The 21,072-nt window shown below is 39.9% G+C and overlaps 1 protein-coding gene across 8 annotated transcripts in view; it reads left to right on the top strand.

Moving 5' to 3' along the window:
* The window catches only part of CNOT1 (CCR4-NOT transcription complex subunit 1), a 164,662-nt gene extending 144,195 nt beyond the window's left edge, over nt 1–20,467 (top strand). For all 8 annotated transcript variants that reach the window (XM_034425696.3, XM_060681493.2, XM_034425699.3 and 5 more), the window contains exons 40-49: nt 1,388–1,636; nt 2,457–2,620; nt 4,547–4,664; nt 11,047–11,148; nt 12,163–12,336; nt 16,645–16,794; nt 17,156–17,336; nt 18,602–18,734; nt 19,227–19,361; nt 19,446–20,467. In XM_034425696.3, the coding sequence (XP_034281587.1) occupies nt 1,388–1,636; nt 2,457–2,620; nt 4,547–4,664; nt 11,047–11,148; nt 12,163–12,336; nt 16,645–16,794; nt 17,156–17,336; nt 18,602–18,734; nt 19,227–19,361; nt 19,446–19,524 (1,485 nt within the window). In that variant the 3' untranslated portion in view covers nt 19,525–20,467. The remainder of the gene's footprint in view (nt 1–1,387; nt 1,637–2,456; nt 2,621–4,546; nt 4,665–11,046; nt 11,149–12,162; nt 12,337–16,644; nt 16,795–17,155; nt 17,337–18,601; nt 18,735–19,226; nt 19,362–19,445) is intronic.
* The last annotated feature ends 605 nt before the right edge of the window (nt 20,468–21,072 follow it).

Here is a 21,072-nt window from a genome sequence, read left to right as displayed (position 1 = left end):
TTCAGGAATATAAAATAAGAAATGTAAAGCAAAAACCCTGTCTCAAATTTCTATACTGACTGACCGACCCTGAACATTTTGGATTTTTTTTTTAACATGCTCCAGTACAGATTGTTTTTATGATGTTTATATGAAATTCACCCTGAACCCTCCCAAAAATAAGATTTTATTCTGAAAGATTACATCTTCAAAGAATAACACTGTGAGATAAATATTAATAATTCAGACAATAAAAGACTAGTGAATTGTTTCTAAATGGAAATAATGGCTTCTTTTAGTAGAGCTCATGAACACTCTAGGTTTCACCTATTGGCATTGATAAGTATCACACCTTGCTAACATTCCCTGAAGGTAATATTTTGTGTGATATGGTGAAACAAAATTAAGTTCCATACTTAACTGGTCTGAAAATATATTTGAATATGAATGTTTATTACTGAGTCCATGGCAATGGTGTTAGTGAAGCTACCTTTTTGCTCTTTTTACAATGTACATATCCCAGGTGTGCTTTGAGGAAGATGACTTATAGTATGCATCAATTTTAGAATGAAATTACATATATTTCTGTTGTCTTTATAACTCCAGGATATTTAGAATCCATAGCCAGTCACATAATTTTAATTCCCTTTCCTCATTTGTGTTTAAATGGTACAGTTATATATAAATAATATTATATTTGCATTCAGTTTGCAATGTCTGTCATAGTTTAGCATTAAATGTAAGTTAAAAACTTTTTATGGAGTCAGACTCATTAGAATAAACAAATTTGGCATTGCTATTGAATAAGTTGACATTGAAATACTGTCATTGTCAATAAGTAGTTTGTATGCGTCATTCTGAGTGAAATATCTATTTCTTCAGTCTCTTGAGAGCATTCCTTACTATAAATGGTGCCTCATTTTAGAGTGCACAAGAAGTGCTCAAGTTCTTTGTCAGTCTTCCTTGCTCTTCAGGAACATGGAATGGTCCTCTGTCAGCAGGATTGACCATAAGGACTATGTTATTCCTACACTATGGCAGTGTCCGCTTGTGGGTCAATCCAGGGCATCTTCAGGGTCAATGCCCTCCTTGATGCGATCCATCCATCTTTTCTTGGGTCTGAGTGACCTTTCCTTTATCATACCCCATGAGGGTGTGGCATTAGGATCTCAACCAACAGAGAAAACTGGTCCTATGGGCCTCTCAGCCAGCACACAGCTCCACAGTGCTTGCCTGGTTCTTCATGACTGACATTGATGATGCACCCCTAGTGAGTGAGATGCTGAGATTTAATCTATTATTAGCCCATTACACTCACTGCCTTCCAACATGTTCCATAGAACATCAATACTTCTTTGTATTAAAGATATGTTTTGTTAAATATGAATTCATTGCCATCCCCAAACAGATGCATCAACAAGGAATCCTGAAAACTGATGACTTGATCACAAGATTCTTCCGTCTTTGCACTGAAATGTGTGTTGAAATCAGCTATCGTGCTCAAGCTGAACAGCAGCACAACCCTGCTGCAAACCCCACTATGATCCGTGCCAAGTGCTATCACAACCTGGATGCCTTTGTGCGCCTTATTGCACTGTTGGTGAAGCACTCTGGAGAGGCTACCAACACAGTTACAAAAATCAACCTGCTTAATAAGGTTAGTGAAGTCATTTTCCCCAGATGATAAGCTGTGTGGGGCGCTATAAAACATTGACATTATTCCACTAACACAAGATGATGTTACAAACACAAAGCTTGTAAATTGGTATTGCATCCCATACCTACTGTGAAGTTTCCGATAGATGCCTTAATTAATTCATGAGCCATGAGCCAAACTTCAAAAGAAATGCAGTCATTTATTAGGAGCACCATTTCGGCAATATTTGGATGCAGTAATCCCACGTAGATTTATGTTCCCCTATGACCCTCTCTCTCCCCTCCTCCCTGGCCGTGTCATAAATCACATTCTCCAATTAACTACTTTGGCTGGCTGTGAAACCCAACACTCTTCTACTGATTGCTGTGGAATGTAGTTTCAGTTAAGGAAATCAATCAGCTCCATCAGTTCTCCCTCCCTCCTGCTCATGGCAACTTGAAAGCTTTGCAAGTTGACACCTACCTATTGAGATATTCAGTGTTTCTGATCCTCAGCCTGTGGAATACTGGCATACCTGTATGGATTGCTACTAGATAGTAAATGTTTTGACCGCTTAAAAGAATATATTTATGAATATGAGATGAATTTGTGCTCTCTGTTAAATAAGGGAAAAATAAAAGAATGGATAAGTACAGTCACTTTGCCATAGATATCTACAACCAGATAAAGGGAAAATATTCCCTCGTATAAAATATTTTTAACATTTAAAAATAAAATATTCCATAAACTGTTACTTACAAGGGTTTTCTGTAATTACAAAGGTAGATTTTCAAAGTGATTTTATCACATGCTGAGTCAATTCATTCTTTTGCATTTACAGGTTCTTGGGATAGTAGTGGGAGTCCTTTTGCAGGATCATGATGTTCGTCAGAGTGAATTTCAGCAACTTCCCTACCACCGCATTTTCATCATGTTACTGTTAGAATTAAATGCTCCTGAACATGTCCTGGAAACTATCAACTTTCAGACTCTCACAGCTTTCTGGTAGGTATAGAAGAGCACCTGAAAACAGACAGCATGTGGCAATAAGCCAGACTTACAGGGCTGTCTCTTTTATAAGCAGGGGAGATGGTGGCCAGAGGTGATCAAATGCTCCTCTTATGCTTATTGAGTTACTGTCCCTCAGTAAGTAAGGATTCATTACTAAAAACCAGTCTCTTAACCAAATAGAAACCAAATGGAAAGTTATGAGCACTTGTGGAAATATTTCCTTAGAAGAATGTTGCGGACAGCACTCTTTTCTCAAAACTTGACTCATCTTGAGGTATTCATTTTGGTTGCCAGGACATTGGGAAAGGAAAGTTTTATGTGGAGATTCCTAAAGTGGCTCTCTGGAGAGTCTCCAACCCTTCTCCTCCATACATTTGTTCCCCAAATTTTCTAGCCCTGGGGATTAAATTACTGAATAGCCATGAGAGACAGGTAACTTGAAACTGCTAGTGAACTTCACTGCTAGTGAAACACACTAGCAGATTCAGTACTATTTGGTATTGCTGAACTATCTGCAGCCTGAAAGAGTTGCGCTTTCTAAACCAGATTCCTCTTCCACATTTTGGAATGTGGAACACCTAAACATCTGAATTTGGTGGAAGGTGCTACAGTCTTACTAGGCATCACATTTTCAGGAGAAAACATTTTTTTAATGAATCAGTCTCATGGTAGGATTTCTAGTGCATCCTTGCTCAGCCCTTTGCATTTGGCCAGTAATGATTTCAGAGCCCCACGTCCCGATCAGAGTGTCTCAAGCAGATCACACTGACTGAACCCTTTCATCCCCTTTGCAACATCCACTGTCTGAGGCCACATGGAATTCTTGAATATCTCATCTGTCTTTTCCCAAGCAAGCACTGAGTGAAGCTATTGATCCTCTCCAACACCTATATTCTTCTTCTTCAAGGTCTCTGCAATCTTGGAATTCTGCTTGCAGAGCCAGTGCCTTGGGGTCTTTTGACTGTTGGAGATAGCACCCTCAATCAGAAATACTTTTGAAATAAAACCCATTATTTTTAAAGGCCAAAAGATAGCTAACCTCGCAAGATTCATATGTTCTTGCCTGAGCCATCAAAATATTTTGGTCATTTCTTAAAAAGAAGTGTATGCATGCAGACATGTAGAATGCATGTGCTTCCCTGAAGAAGGGTGGACCTTTCAAGCTGAAGAATATCTCTTTTGAGGAATTGTTCTGAGCCAGAGCCCTTGCTTTCTTCGGGGAAGGGTTTATTCTGGGAAACTTGGTTGCCCAGAATTTCCATTGCCCAGGCACAAGTCTTCCTCTTACAGTGAGCACATTTCCATTAGATGACAGAAAGGTGGGGTTGTTATCCAGAGGGCAGTAGGGAAGCTTCTCTCTTGGCAAGCGAAAGAGCAGATGGCCCCTGGAGCCCAAGGATCATCCTTTCACCAGCCAGGAATGAGGAGCGGCTTAAAAACTTCAGTGACACCTTTGGACCCTTTGAAAAAATGCCATGGTGTAATAATATGATAATATGAGACAGGGAGACATCATGACTAAGCTAGGAAGGAAACTGGCCACTCCTTTGCAGCCCCATCAGATTTCTCAGTCCATTGAAATCAAGACACTTTTTCGGATAGATGGAAACTGCTTCAACTCAAAAGAGAAGGGTGCTGTCCCTTTGGCACGCAGGAGAAATAGCAATATATGAAAAGCAAGTCTGGTTAGTATATTAGAGATGGTTTTATGGACCTAGCAATTAAATTGAAGTTGCAATGCAGGTAGTCCTCAATTTATATTTCTGTGGCTATAATATGATATACAAGGCAGCTTTTTGTTTTTAGAAAAAGCTGTTTATATTATAGTTTCCATTTGTTGCTGTTATTGATGATGTTCTCAGATTATAATGCAGGTTTTTACTGGTTAATATCCCACTGACCACTGTATTTTTATTTTAGCAATACATTTCACATCCTGCGACCTACAAAAGCTCCAGGTTTTGTTTATGCTTGGTTAGAACTGATCTCCCATCGGATATTTATTGCAAGGATGCTGGCACATACACCACAGCAGAAGGTGTGGCTGTAGTTTATCTTTTCTTACTTATGAAGCTTCAGCAGACTATCAAAATGTATCCTGGTTGTAGATTTGGGTTATATGGCTGTATGGTGTTTAATATAATGTACTTCCTATCTTTCCATAAGGCAGGGATCTCTAACTTTGGGAACTTTAAGAGTTGTGGATTTCAATTCCCAGAATTCTCTGAACTCTGGGAGTTGAAGTCCACAAGTCTTAGTTCCCAGGATTGAAGACCTTGCCATATGGAAGTGGCTAAGAAGCTAAGTCTGTTAATTTTAAGGTATTGAAACTCAATTCTGCTTCATGGATACAAGTTAATCATAAATAATTTTGGTCATGTTTTCATTCTATATATTTGGTACGTATAGAGCCCATTCATAGAAATTAACAGTTTATACAGGAACAAGGCTTTCTCAACAGAGCTGCCAGCTTGAGGCTGGATCCAACTCATCCCCTCAGTATCACGTTTTTATCTGTTCAGTGGACTAGGAATGTTCTTTTTCTCTGTGAGTTGTTTTGAATAATCATCATAAGAAAGAAGAAAATAGCAAGGAATCCCTTGCAGAAAATAACAAATTCTGTGATCAGGCTTTGACCTTGAAGTCCTATATCATAAGTCACTATTCAGATGGTCCTGGCCTTTGTCTTATAAAAACCAAAGGTACAAGTACAAATTAGGCGAAACTTGGCTCAAAAACAGTAACTGTGAGAGGGATCTTGGAGTCCTAAAGGATGATCAATTAAAGATGAGCTAGCAGTGTGTGGTGGCAGCCAAAAAAGCTAATACAACCCTTGGTTGTATAAACGGGCATAGAATCAAAATCATGTGAAGTATTAGTACCACTTTAAAAAGCCATAGTAAGGCCACACCTGCAATACTGCATCCAGTTTTGATCACAATATTTAAAAAAAGATGTTGAGACTTTGGAAAAGGTATAAAGAAGAGCAACTAAGATGATTAAAGGCCTGGAGACTAAAACACATGCAGTTTTAGTTGCAGGATTTCGGTTTGGCAGGATTTCGGTTTGGCCAGTCCAGAGAAAAGAAGGACTACAAGTGACATGATAGCAGTTTTCCAGTATTTGAGGAGCTGCCACAAAGAAGAGGGGTCAATTTATTATCTAAAGCATCAGAAGGCAGGACAAGAATCGATAGAAACTAATCAAGGAGAGAAGCAACCTGGAATTAAGGAGAAACTGCCTAACCATGAGGACAATTAAGCAGTGGAACAGCTTGCCTTTAGAAGTTGTGGGTGCTTCATCACTGGGGGTTTTTTAAAGAAAAGACTGGATATTCACTTGTCTGAAATGATATAGGATCTTCTGCTTGAACAGGGGGCTGACTAGAAGACCTCCAAGGTCCCTTCCAGCTCTATTCTGGTTGGTTGATTGAAGGACTATATGCCGTAGAGATAAATGCATGAGGGATACCTGTAACCTTTTATTTATTTATTAAATTGATACACTGCCCATCTCACCTAGAGGCAACTCTTAAGTGGCTAAAAACAAAGTAAAATCAATAAAATATTTTATTTATTTATTTTGTCGCATTTTTATGCTGCCCAACTCCCAAGGGACTCTGGGCAGCTTACAACAAAGAATAAAACAATGCGAACAATCCCATAAAAATGTTAAAAAGAAAAACATTAAAACTTTTAAAAACTTTAAAACACATGCATTCCAATTCATGGCCAGGTCTCGCAAGATCATTATAACGAGATCAACGGCCCCAGGCCTGCCGGAAGAGCCAGGTCTTCACCGCTTTGCGGAAGGCCAATAGGGTGGGGGCGGTCCGGACCTCAGGAGGTAATTGGTTCCAGAGAGCCGGGGCAGCCACAGAGAAGGCCCTCCCCCGCGGGCCCACCAGCTGACATAGTTTAGCTGACGGGATCCGGAGGAGACCGACTCTGTGGGATCTTACCGGTCGCTGGGAGCTATGTGGTAGAAGGCGGTCTCGAAGATAGCCTGGCCCTGAGCCATTTAGGGCTTTATTTTTTATTTTTATTTTTTTGTTTTAAATTTTTTATTAAATTTTTTTAAATAACATTACAAACAACATATACAATACTTCACCCTGTGCTATACATAAGAAAGGAAGATTTGGTTCTTCGGATATATCCTCATGATCGCCAAAATCCACGTTCTCGGGGTACAGGTACCGAAGCATCCAATTTTCCCAGCACATAGTCCACGAATGGTTTCCAAATTTTCCAGAAAATATCTTCTTTATAGTCACCATTTCTAATTTTAATATCGCATGTCATTTTATCGTTTAAAGCTAATTTCCACATTTCACAATACCATTCTTCTATTCTAAAATTCACATCTAATTTCCAATATCTGGCTATTATAATTCTACCCGTTATAATCATAATTATAATCAATTCTTTCTCATATTTTGTTGGTTCTATTTCCTTAATTATCAACAGTAATATAGTTTCTGGTCTCAATATTATTGCTTTCCCCATCATTTCAAATATCATTTCCTCCAATTCTTGCCAAAACTTTTTAACTTTATCACATTTGTACCACATATGTTCATAAGTCCCTAATTCCATATCACATCTCCAACATTGTTTACTAATTTTGTTATCCATCAATGACAATCTTAATGGAGTCAAATACCATTTCCAAACAACCTTATAATTATGCTCTTTAATCCTTACAGATAAAGTCTTCATAATTCTACTCTTCCAATTCACATTCCAATCTAAATCTGATATTTTAATATTAAGTTCTTTTTCCCAATTCAACTTCATCACCCTTTGTGGTCTTCCATCAAAATTTATAATCTTATATATCTTACTAACGAGTCCTTTTAGCCTAATTTCATCTTTCTTAATTTGGAATACTAAATGTTCAAATTCAGTTTTACTTCTACTTATCGAACAATTGTCCCTTACTTTCTTAGTCCATTTTTCTATCTGTATTTTTTCAAACCAGCCTAAACGCAATTTTTCAATGATTTCTTTTTTCCTCCTTTCATTTTCTGAAGTTTTTAACCAATCTATTATAATTTGTATATTTTCATCTTCCATTACCCTATCACGACTTATGTTAGTTTTAATCGGCCAATTTTCAATTGTCTTCCCTAAGAAAATTATATCTGGAATTAAAATTTTAACAAATTTATTCCAAATTTTACTCAGTCCCTTTAACCAATAGCTATTAATTACACATTTTGATTTGGCTTTATCTAAAAACCATGTTGAGCCAAATCTCTTGATGTCTTTTAATTCTAAATCTCTCCAATGACTATCTTCACCTTTAAATATTTTTACCACAGTCTGAATAGCATAAGCCCAATAATAATTGAGTAGTTTGGGGATTCCCAATCCACCTTCCTTTTGATTTTGATACCACATTTTCTTCACTAATCTAGGTCTTTTCCCACCATTGCAAAATTTATCCAATTTCTTCTGATATCCTTCAATATCTTTCTCTGTCAAGTTTAACGGTAACATCTCAAATAAAAAATTAAACTTTGGCAACAACATCATCTTACACATTGCAATTCTACCAAACCAAGACAACTTTATCATTTTATATTTATCTATCTTTTTCTCAATTTCATTCATCACCACGTCATAATTTAGTTTTTTCATTTCTTTAACTTTGAGTGAAAGTGTTATGCTCAAATATTTCAATGTATTTTTAATCCTTATCCCAAGTTGTTCTTGCATATTCTCCCACTCCTTACCATTATTATTCATTAATAGTTCAGATTTTGACCAATTTATTTTCAAACCTGTCATTTCCTCAAATTCTTCCAAATGCTTATTTATCTTTTTCAAATCTTTCTCTATATTTTTCAAAATAATCAAAGTATCATCCGCATACAGATTTATCTTATATCCCTTATACCCTTCCAATTCTTCATCTTTTTCTATCATTTTAGTCAAAATTTCCATAACTAATAAAAATAATGTTGGAGACAGGGGACATCCTTGTCTCGTACCCGCTTCCAATCTTATCTCTTCTGTCAACCTTCCATTCACCTTCACTCTTGCACTACTTTTTTGATACAGTTTTGAAATAACATGTATAAACTTATTACCAAAACCTAGTACACCATTTAGGGTTTTAAAGGTAATGACCAACACCTTGAATTGCACCCAGAGACCAATAGGGAGCCAGTGCAGCTCGCGGAGAATTGGTGTAATGTGGATGTATCTAGGCGCACCCACTATAACTTGCGCGGCTGCATAAAACATTAAAACATTGAAATAATAAATATTAACATTAAAATTGACTTAAAATTAGTGAAGATGGCAAAGGGGCCCCAAGAATTGACCACACAGTTGAATTTTGTGCCAGCTGTAGCTTCCGAGTACTCTTCAAAGGTAGCCCCATGTAGAGTGTATTGCAATCGTTAAAACGTGAGATGACCTGAGTGACTGAGCACAGGGATTCCTAATCCAGGACAGGATATAAATTGTACAAAGGCTTTCCTAGCCACAACTGCTAACTGCTCTTTGAACCATTGCCAGGCTGTTGCTATGCAAGAGTGCCACAAACACTTGATACAGCTGTGAGAAAAAAGGTTTGAAGACTACAGAATCCATTTTTATCTATTGACCTCCACATCATGCTGTCAGTTTCAAATTCTTAGAAAGTTCTGGGATTTCCCATGTTCTTTCCCAGCACCATTCAAGTGCAACACTGGAGAAGTCAGTGATCAAATGGTCACAACCTTCATCTTGAACGAGATAAAACAGATAAAGGTTGCATGCTAACCTCCCCCAACCAGATACTGGGGATCAGACCATCTTCCTGTGTCATTCATCCCTTTGTTCCAGGCATCTTTCAAGATCAAGACCATTAACATCTTCTCTCACGCCTCCTTAATTTGAGACTTTTAGGCCCGAGGTTGATGTTCTTTAGCTAGACACGGAAAACAGCCTCCCTTTGCTCTCAGCGTAGGCTTCATAAGAATCAAGGCTACTTTACTTTGAAATGAGAGAATTGTGCTTTGAAAGCTGCTGTGGTTCTAACCTTAGTTCAATTTGTACTGATACCTGCTGCTGAAGTGAGGAATTAGCAAAGGATCAGGAATCATGAAAGAAGTTTGCAATATACTGTAGGAAAGTTTCTTGGTTTATCATCCAATATAGGGCAATCCTACTCTTTATGAGCTCATTCTCGGGAGCACTTATCCTGTTATCAGGCATACATGACAGAATAACACTCTCATTGGAGAAAGTGTTTCAGAAGACAAATACCAAATTGTCCAGTTTCTCTAGATAAAGATGAAATGTTTCTCAAAGGAGGAATCAAACACATGATACTCTTAGTCACCATCAGAAATGGTGTTGAAGATCATAACCTCAGCCATGCTTTGCTAACCTGTAGCTTTGGTCTCTTGGCCATACTAAAAATGCCTGGAGTTTTTATGTGATAACAATAATGGCTTGTTGTGAAGACTAATGATGCCTTGGATGGAGTTCAAAAATTACAGACTGTGGTCTATAAATGGAGTCTTCAATACTTTTCCATTCCCAGCTGTGGCCTTGGAGTCATGCAGGCCATGCTGCTCCGAGTTCATTGGTGTCATCATCTAGCCTTGTACAACAAGCTGAGTTTGTGGTTCAGCTTTTCAGCAACAACCCTGCTTCTGCTGTTTGGTGATTGGTTGATCACCAAAACCTTGATGAAGAACATGTCACTTGAATATAATGGAAGACTTCGAATGTCAGGCACCCCTTCATCTAGTCTGCTCTCCTATCCTGTTTTGTGTCTTCGTTTTCTCTTGTCATTAAAGCAGTTGATTATTTCAGCCTCAGGATTGGTGTGGCCCATGTCTTGCATGCACGGCAGCTTCTGCCAGAAGTCTCCAGAAGGTTTGGAATGGGGCCTGTGTCAGTGGGGGGGAAAACATGTATGGATAAATGCATAAGTGATCCTTGCTATTGATTACATTCATTAGTATATGTTTCTTTTGAGGAAATGTAATTGAGAGCTACCCTTTAATTTTCAATCAGTTTACTCTAGTCTTGAATTTCAATACAGCCATTGAGGTAGACTCTCTGGTATGCTTTACTGCATTTTTCATTTCATATTATTGTACTTCTGTTGTTTATTGTTTAGTTATTGTTATGTTTACTTTTTTTTTTTTTTACCTTTTTTCTACTTTATTGTTGTAAGCTGCCTGGAGTAGCACCATGACAAGATGGGCAGCAAATAAATTTAGCATTTATTAAAACAATAAATCAATCCAGGCAAGCCAATTCATTATTCCACTTCCGCTCCTTTTATATTTGTTTCTGGGACCTTGAACATCTTTAGAATCGTCCTGATATGCTGTTGAGTACAAGTTGTTTAATCACGAGTTAGATGGGAAGTGCTGGACATTGCTCTAATTCCTTTCTTTCTCTTTCTAGGGTTGGCCCATGTATGCACAACTCTTGATTGACCTGTTTAAATATTTGGCTCCTTTCCTGAGAAATGTGGAACTTGCCAAGCCTATGCAAATTTTGTACAAGGTAAATTAGGAGACAATTTGAGGAGGGGAAGAAGGGAAATTGGAACAGACCAGAAGAAAGTAGAATGGCTAGTTAATTCCTGTAACAAACTGAAGGAATTAACAGAATGCTTTTCCTTACAGTTTCCCATATAAAGATTGCTGTATTACTGTATTACTTTTTACTGTTGTTTAAAACACATACACTCTTAAATCTAGCTGAAACCAAGGACTTTTAATGCACATATGATCTGAGTGCTCATTAATGCCACTTCTAACAAAATTAGTTGATTACAATAAATTCACGTTAGTGATGTTTCTAGGATTTTTCCATTATGACTGACTATATAACTCATTGGTAGAGTCCTTATCTTTTGACTTTAAGTTTGCAAAAATTATGAACAACCCACTCCTAGCGGTGCATGCCGATCTTCCTCATTTATCAGCCAGAAGACTCTAATCCAGGAAGCCCCCACTGGCCCTTGCACAATATCTGCCCAGCAACTTTAACATCAATTCCCAATGAAAAGCCAAATGGGTCGCCAAACACCCAGATATAGGAAGACATATAAATGACCCCATAAAAAAAAGTGCTAGTTTTGAACTACCACATCAGCAATGTACAACCCTGAATAGGATTTGCACAGGGCGTCTGCCAGGGCTCTTTGTATAAATGGGGCCTGATATCCTCCCCTCAGTGTGACTGCGGGCTCCCACGTCAAACTCTAGATTACATCGTGATTGGCTGAAAGCTGAGGGCATCTACCAGTCCAGTATCTGATTTTTTAATATAAATAATGCTGCGCTTCAGTGGTTAGATGGCCTAGGCACTGGTATTTGAACATAGATCTTTTTAACATTTATATTTTATTGGGGTATGAAATGTTAATATATATTGCTAGTCCATGTATGACATGCCATATGCTAAATAAACAACTGCAATTCTGCTATCTTTGAGTGTCTGTATGCTCTCTGTCTCTCACACTTTCTCTCATGATAGATTGGTAATTTCTCCTCTTAATGTTCCTATTCATAGGGAACACTACGTGTGTTACTGGTATTATTACACGATTTCCCAGAATTCCTTTGTGATTACCACTATGGATTTTGTGATGTGATTCCTCCAAACTGTATTCAGCTGAGGAATCTGATTTTGAGTGCCTTTCCACGTAATATGAGGCTTCCTGACCCCTTCACTCCCAACCTTAAGGTAAGATACTTGGTACTTTCATTTTTAAAAGATATTTATGTGTTAGGATTTTATTGTTTTAATGCTGGAAGCCATCCAGAGTTGTTCGTTACGAGATGGGCACCAAATACATTCAATAAATAAATAAACTGCAAGTTCTGTAACATTGAAAGATTTAAGACTGTATGATGTGTTGCAGCTTGTTCTCATTTAGCAACCCTTAACAGTTAAGACAGTGATTCTCACCTTTGACAGGCCTATAAAGCAAAGGAAAGCTGTAGTAAGACCATAAGAACAGTTGCAGATTCACTTAGCAATTACTTTGTTTAATGATCAAGTTGTTGATTCCAATTCTGGTCACCAACATTACCAGCAACATGGTAAGAAGGGACCTTGGAAAGTTTCTAGTCCAGTCCCCGGTCTCAAGCAAGAGACCATATACCATTCTGGACAAATGGCTGTGCAATCGCTTCTTTAAAAACTGCCAGTGTTGGAGCACCCACAGCTTCTGGAGGGAAGCCATTCCACTGATTAATTGTTCTCACTGTCAGGAAATTTCTCCTTAGTTCTAGGTTGGATCTTTAATGACTTCTAATCCTGCTTTGGAGAATAGGTTGCCTCCCTGGCCTTTGGGACAGCCCTCAAATATTGGAAGACTTCTATCATGTCACCCCTGGTCCTTCTTTTCACTAGACTAGGCACACCCAATTCCTGAAACCGTTCATCATACCCTTTAGCCTCTACACCCCTAATGTTGCTCTTCTCTATACCCCTAGTGTTGCTCTTCTCTATACTCCTTATAGAATCTCAGCATCTTTTTTCTCACAGCGACCAGAACTGGATGCAGTGTGGTCTTACCAGTGCACTCTAAAGCAGTACTATCACTTCACGTGATTTTGATTCTGTCCCTCTGTTGATGCAGACTTAGACTACCTGTAATGCATCTTCCATCTCAGGTTCTTAAGTTTAGCAAATTGGTGTTATCTTGAATCGTCATCATTGGGTAGCAATTCCCACTAAAGCTTCCTTCTGATACTATCCTAACTTTTCAGATAAAACCTAAACTAAAAATTTCCTAAGAACAACCGATTCATTTTACTATTTCTTTGTGTTTTGTCCCTCCTGCCATTCAGAACTGTAGTTTTGGCCTCTCAGTTTGCAGTCTGGTGCACCTTGGGTGTGGCAGACCTCAATTCCATCTTATTTTCTCTTAGTTTGTTACATTTCTTTCAAAAGCATGCTGCAAGGAAAGCACCAAATGTCCCAGTTTGTTCAGTTCAATAATTGCCTGTCTGTCCCACTTAGCATAACACAATGGCTGCACCAAGAAGAGGGTTTGGAGAGCAGTTAGGGGGAAGGAGATGAAGAACTCAGGAGCTCTGCTGCGTCCCTGGTTTTGCCAGAGTGCTTGTAGAGGGAGCATTACTTGCACTGAAGTAGTTTCAGAGGAGAGCATTGCAGACTGACTCTGCCCACAGCCAGGAGATCGATCCTGACGTGTCAGGAGGTTGACTCAGCCATCCATCCTTCTGAGGTCCGTAAAATAAGGATCCAGATTGTTGGGGGCAGTACACTGTTATTATAAACTAAAGCACTGTGGGGCAGGTATGTAAGTCTAATTACTGTTGCTATTGCTATAAGTAAGCAGAACAAAGTTCTATGTAGAATGCAGCTTTTTTGTTTCCATTGGAGGAACTGAGAGATGCAGGAAACTGCTCTTGTGCCCTGCAGAAATGCCCTCTGTTTTGTTCCCTGAAGACAAGTACGATGGATGCTACAAAAGGAGGCTGATGCCCTTTCTAAAAGACAGGAAAAATACTTACTTTCCACTCTAAGGGGAATATTCTTAAATAGGAGCTGTGAAGAGTTTGCAGACACACCACAGTGCCAAGATCCCTCCCAGAAAACAGAAAAGGCTCACTGGAGAGCAGAGAATAGAGGAAAATGACATAAGAATCCAACTACTCTTGAGAGCCTCAGATTAGATCACTGGGTCTCACCAACCCTGGATGAAGCGCAGTTGTTACAAGCCTCGAGATCTGAGGAGCAGAGGGAAGGCTTTTGCCCTGAAGAGCAGGAAGCAACCAGTGGTGGGGATTTGAGATGCCTGAAAGACTGAAGCAGCCATCTTGACATTTGGATAACCTTGTTAAGAAAACCTTGCTTTTGTATCCTGATGGTCACATTGGAGACGTGATGAAAAGATTCCTATGGCTCTTTAAGATTGCTCACAAATATAGGAGTAAACTATGAATGAAATTTTGCTAAAGGAAAAGTAGACATCTCTTGCAGCTTGTGTATACAGTCAGGTCCAGAAATATTGGGACATCGACACAATTCTAACATCTTTGGCTCTATACACCACCACAATGGAGTTGGAATGAAACAAACACAATGTGCTTTAACTGCAGACTGTCAGCTTTAATTTGAGGGTATGTACATCCAACTCAGGTGAACAGTGTAGGACTTACAGCAGTTTGCATATGTGCCTCCCACTTGTTAAGGGATCAAAGGTAATGGGACAGAATAATAATCATAAATCAAACTTTCCCTTCTTAATACTTGGTTGCAAATCCTTTGCAGTCAATCACAGCCTGAAGTATGGAACGCATAGACATCACCAGGGTTTCATCCCTGGTGATGCTCTGCCAGGCCTCTACTGCAACTGTCTTCAGTTCCTGCTTGTTCTTGGGGCATTTTCCCTTCAGTTTTGTCTTCAGCAAGTGAAATGCATGCTCAATGGGATTCAGGTCAGGTGATTGACTTGGCCATTGCATAACATTCCACTTCTGTCCCTTCAAAAACTCTTTGGTTGCTTTTGCAGTATGCTTTGGGTCATTGTCCATCTGCACTGTGAAGCGCCGTCCAATGAGTTCTGCAGCATTTGGCTGAATGTGAGCAGATAATATTGCCCGAAACACTTCAGAATTCATCCTGCTGCTTTTGTCAGCAATCACATCATCCATAAATACAAGAGAACCAGTTCCATTGGCAGCCATACATGCCCACGCGATGACACTACCACCACCATGCTTCACTGATGAGGTGGTATGCTTAGGATCATGAGCAGTTCCTTTCCTTCTCCATACTCTTCTCTTTCCATCACTCTGGTACAAGTTGATCTTGGTCTCATCTGTCCATAAGATCTTGTTCCAGAACTGTGAAGGCTTTGTTAGATGTTGTTTGGCAAACACTAATCTGGCCTTCCTGTTTTTGAGGCTCACCAATGGTTTACATCTTGTGGTGAACCCTCTGTATTCACTCTGGTGAAGTCTTCTCTTGATTGTTGACTTTGACACACATACACCTACCTCCTGGAGAGTGTTCTTGATCTGGCCAACTGTTGTGAAGGGTGTTTTCTTCACCAGGGAAAGAATTCTTCGGTCATCCACCACAGTTGTTTTCCGTGGTCTCCCGGGTCTTTTGGTGTTGCTGAGCTCACCGGTGCGTTCCTTCTTTTTGAGAATGTTCCAAACAGTTGTTTTGGCCATGCCTAATGTTCTTGCTATCTCTCTGATGGGTTTGTTTTGTTTCTTCAGCCTAATGATGGCTTGCTTCACTGATAGTGACAGCTCTTTGGATCTCATCTTGAGAGTTGACAGTAACAGATTCCAAATGCAAATAGCACACTTGAAATGAACTCTGGGCCTTTTATCTGCACATTGTAATTGGGGTAATGAGGGAATATCACACACCTGGCCATGGAACAGCTGAGAAGCCAATTGTCCCATTACCTTTGGTCCCTTAACAAGTGGGAGGCACATATGCAAACTGCTGTAAATCCTACACCGTTCACCTAAGTTGGATGTACATACCCTCAAATTAAAGCTAACAGTCTGCAGTTAAAGCACATAGTGTTTGTTTCATTCCAACTCCATTGTGGTAGTGTATAGAGCCAAAGATGTTAGAATTGTATCAATGTCCCAATATTTCTGGACCTGACTGTATATCCTACATCAAGTACAAGTAGTCCTTGACTTATAAGTAAAATTTCCATTGCTAAGTAACACAGTTGTTAAGTGAATCTGGCTTCCCCATTGACTTTGCCTGTCAGAAGGGGAATCACCTGACCCTGGGACACTGTGACCATCAAATACATACCAGTTGTCAAGTGTCTGAATTTTGATCACATGACCATGGAAATGCTTGAACAGTTTTAAGAGTGAAAAATGATCATAAGTCACTTTTTTCAGTACCATTGCAAGTTCAAACAATCGCTGAATGGTTGTAAGTTAGGGACTACCTGTAAAGTTACTTTGTGCTACTTAAAAGACATGCTAACTGCAGTCTTTTATGACAGTGCTAAGATTGTTGGTGCATTCTTGACAGGTTGACATGCTGAGTGAGATCAATATTGCTCCACGGATCCTCACCAATTTTACTGGTGTGATGCCACCTCAGTTCAAGAAGGATTTGGATTCCTATCTCAAAACTCGTTCTCCGGTCACGTTCCTCTCTGACTTGCGCAGCAATTTGCAGGTGAGACCTTTGTTCAAGATCAAATTTATAGTGAGAATGGTGCTAGACATTTGCTCCCAGGACACAGATGGGTGTTTTATTAAACAGGTCTAATCCCTGGGCCAGTCCATCACGCTTCAGCCTCCCCACTCCCCTGGACATTTTTAAAAGCCAGCAAGGTTTAAAACTGCATTACATGCTTAATATGTCGCAGATACCGTTGCTTTTAAAATTTTGTATATTTAAGTTGTAAAGCTCTTGCTTGGTGAGTGGTAGGAAAAGTGGAGAAACTGCTCGCTCCCAGAATTTTATCAAATTTCACACTTCCTTAGAAGTCTATTCCAGATGAATGATTCTCCTTCATTTGCCTTTGTTCCACCAGGTATCAAATGAGCCTGGCAATCGTTACAATATTCAGCTGATCAATGCCTTGGTGCTTTATGTCGGTACACAAGCGATTGCACACATTCATAATAAGGGCAGCACACCGTCCATGAGCACCATCACTCATTCAGCCCACATGGACATCTTCCAGAACCTTGCTGTCGATCTGGACACAGAAGGTAACCCAGAAGCAGGAGGGGGTTTGGGAACAAAGCTGCGAATGTGATTTTATGGGTCATGGGACCACCTTTATACTTTCCTAACCAAGCCTCCAGAAATGGTTTTTATTTAACTACAACTATTTCACAACTAGAGTAAATGACAACTATTTAACTTATACTGGCTACAAGGAGGAGGATTATTCTCATTCTATTCAGGACTCATGTGAACCCTCACGCGTGAGGACATGGCATAATGCAATCCATATCCCTCTCATTTGAGAGGTTAAGAAAAGAGAGGTGGGCTGTAAATAGCATTCTAAAGAAAGAGAATGTTGACAAGTTAAGCTGCATTTGGCTGCTTTTTCAGGATATTTTGAAGGTAACCACCAGGGGTAATTCCAAATAGCGGGATCACCACAGACCTACATCCCCCTTCCTCCAGTAATATGGAGGGATTAAGTCTTCTGGAGCAACCACAGCCTCAAGTGTTGCTCCTTTAGATTACATCTGAGCTGCCGGCTTAGGTAGAGGTGGAACCCCTGAAGAAAGGCTGCCAGCTCCTGCAGTGACCCAGCAGGATATCATGGTCATGGGTACTAAAAGCCACAGAGGGGCACCATAACTACCTTATGACTACTTTGAATCCTGATTGACAGGAATCCAGATAGTCTGTTTCTCCCAGATCCTCATCAATGTCTCTCATCCCCAACAAGTATGAACATTGTATGTGTTGCAAAGTACAGGACCTGGGGAAAGTAGCTTGTTTTCGGGGTCCTGACTGAGAGAAGATGAGCCCTTGGGTAACTTGGCCCCCAGTCATGAAGGGCTTTAAAGGGACAGGTTGCACCTTGAAATGCATCCAGAAACATGCTGGACACCAGTGCAGCCCACAAAATAGTTGTGTTGCACATATCAAAAACCCAACACTCTTACTACCCGTGCAGCCAGTGACTTGAGGTCGAAGAAGCTCCCTCTGGTGTCCGACCTCTTTTCTGGAGAATTTGTTGGCTTTCCTTGCTCCCTATTGAGACAAGGGCAAAAGCAGGGCCTCTGGACTACCTGTAACAGAGCTGGACACCAGCATCCTTTGTTTTATAATCCCATATAAAATGTTTGTTGATGGTGGGAAGAATGGCTGACTCGTTTGAATTGTGTGAACCTGGCCAATTTTCTGAGCCTCTTCCCAGCTTGCACAAAATATAGGGCACCACATTTTGTGCACTAGGTGTTAGATGAAAGCAAACCTGTCTTTTCTCTCATTTTCTTTTGGTGCTCCATTCCAGGTCGGTACCTCTTCCTGAATGCAATTGCCAATCAGTTGCGGTATCCCAACAGCCACACGCACTACTTCAGCTGCACCATGCTTTACTTGTTTGCAGAAGCCAATACAGAAGCTATTCAAGAGCAGATCACCAGGTACTGTTGAGAATGAGCAGAAGAAGCCTAGCTGGGCTGGCTTGAGTTAAATTTTAAATTGATTTTAAATTGGGTTGTTTTAATTCACGGCCAAAATATTTAATTATTTTAATACTGTTTTTAAATTTTATATGCTCTGTTTTTTACTTTGGCTATTCACCGCCCTGAGTCCTATTTGGAGAAGGGCGGTATAGAAATGGAAACAAATAAATAAAATAAAAATAAAGATATGAGACTCAACAGATAAGCAGGGTTTTACTCCTCTGCAGGCCAAAAGTTGCACAAAAAAAAAAAAAAAAAAAACCTCTTTAACCAGAAAACCAGATTATGCCTGTTAAGATTTAAGGGGCGAGCATGCTCCAGATCTAAAATTAAGATTTAACAATGTCACTGCAGCTATGTTAGTGAGCTATTGCTGTTTGCCCTAAAAGGCTTTGTAATTGTTTCTGCTTTTTGCCTTTTTTTTCATAATTTCATCTTGGTTTTTAACAGGGTTTTGTTAGAACGACTGATTGTAAATAGGCCTCATCCCTGGGGCCTCTTAATCACCTTCATTGAATTGATTAAAAATCCAGCATTTAAATTCTGGAACCATGAGTTCGTTCACTGTGCTCCAGAAATTGAAAAGTGAGTAAATCTGAAGCACAAAGTCATTTGTATTGGGAGATTAATCTATTTGTCTTGAAATTAAGTCCTTTCTTCTTGTTCTAGGCTGTTCCAGTCAGTCGCACAGTGTTGCATGGGGCAGAAACAGGCACAGCAAGTAATGGAAGGAACTGGAGCCAGCTAGAAAAAGCGAACTTTGTAGGGATGGTGCCAGCCTGGAGCTCTCTATCAAGCTGACAGAAGAAAATGGGTAGGTCTGCCTAGACCATTGGGCTGCCTTCCCTCCCCCCCTCCTGGGCTTAAACCACAGGTCTTTTGGCCAGAAATCTCCTCCTACGTGGGCAAGTTACAAAGTTGAAAACAAAGTTTCTCACTCTTGGCCAAAATTCAGAAGATACTGTGAATATAATTTTGAACTATTGTAAATACACAGAACAGAAATATTTGTTGGAACTTTGGATTTGTGCATATTGTGTTTCAAGAGAGGCACATAAGTTGTGCCTGACCAGCTTATAATAAAGTGGCTGCTGATGCCAAGCCCTTGTCTGGGGCAGATCTGCTCATCTGACATTCCCGGACTCCCAAAGAGTATGGAAAAGCCAGTTTAAATATTATGTAACTTATTTTTCTTGGGGGTGGGACTTCTAAATCACAAAATTCTCCAAAAACAAAGGATGCTCAGGATCCTATAGAATATTAAAGGGAAGATGGGAGAGTGTTGGGACCCAGGATGTTGCTTTTCCCGTACCAGATGCTGCCATCCGAGGCCGGCCAGTAGAGTCCGGCACTCCTTGACAGAGAGAAATCTCCAGCCCTTTGGAAGAGGGCTGATCCTTTTAGCAAGAGAAACGACCAGGCCTATAGATTTTCTTTCTTTATGTTTGTAAATTTGGGAGGGGGAGGATGTGAATCTGTTAACTGCTCCCCTGTGGCCACAAAGTTTGAGTTTGTAAAAATAACAAAAAGGACCAATACAGCCCATTTTGTAAGGATTTTGAATGTTTTGTAAATGTATTGGTCCATGTGTTGTATTTTGTAGCCTTTCTAGTTCTCTTGGGCTTTAGTTCTCCCACTTCTTGTATGTATGCCTTCTGCAGTTAAACATTAAAGTCATGACAAGCAGCAAATGTCTTTCGTTCTCTCACCACCTTCCACATTACAGCACATCAGAAAAGCAAAACATTTTCATTTTATTTTTAAACTAACAGAAAAATAAACACAATTTTAAAAGGACTTTTATTACATGAAGTCAACATTAAGACACCAGTCAAGGTTAATTCCAAAAAGTTCAAGATTCGCAATACAGTACTTATGAAACTATGGGGAATAAGGTAAGATGAACACAGAACATAGAATCTTATGGCTGGAAAGGACCTTGAAAGTCTTTAGTCCAAACCCCTCCTCAAGCAGGAGACCCTATACCCGTGATGGCAAACCTATGGCACGCGTGCCACAGGTGGCACGTGGAGCCATATCTGTGGGCACGTGAGTGTTGCCATAGCTCAGCTCCAGCGCGCATGCATGCACCGGCCAGCTGATTTTCTAGCCGCCTGGGCTGACCGGAAGTCAGGAAACTAACCGTTTCCGGTCTCCGGAGGACCTCCAGTGGGATGGGGAAGGCTAGTTTTGCCCTCCCCAGGTTCCAAGAAAGCCTCTGGAGCCTGGGGAGGACAAAAAATGGCCTACTGGCCCACCGTGCAATTGCATGCCAAAAGCGGGGGGAGTGTGGGAG

Source organism: Pantherophis guttatus, chromosome 11 (assembly GCF_059756535.1).
Source record: "Pantherophis guttatus breed Tessera chromosome 11, ASM5975653v1, whole genome shotgun sequence".
NCBI lineage: Eukaryota > Metazoa > Chordata > Lepidosauria > Squamata > Colubridae > Pantherophis > Pantherophis guttatus.
Note: the sequence above shows the minus strand (reverse complement) of the source record. Positions and strands in the feature narration are given on the sequence as shown.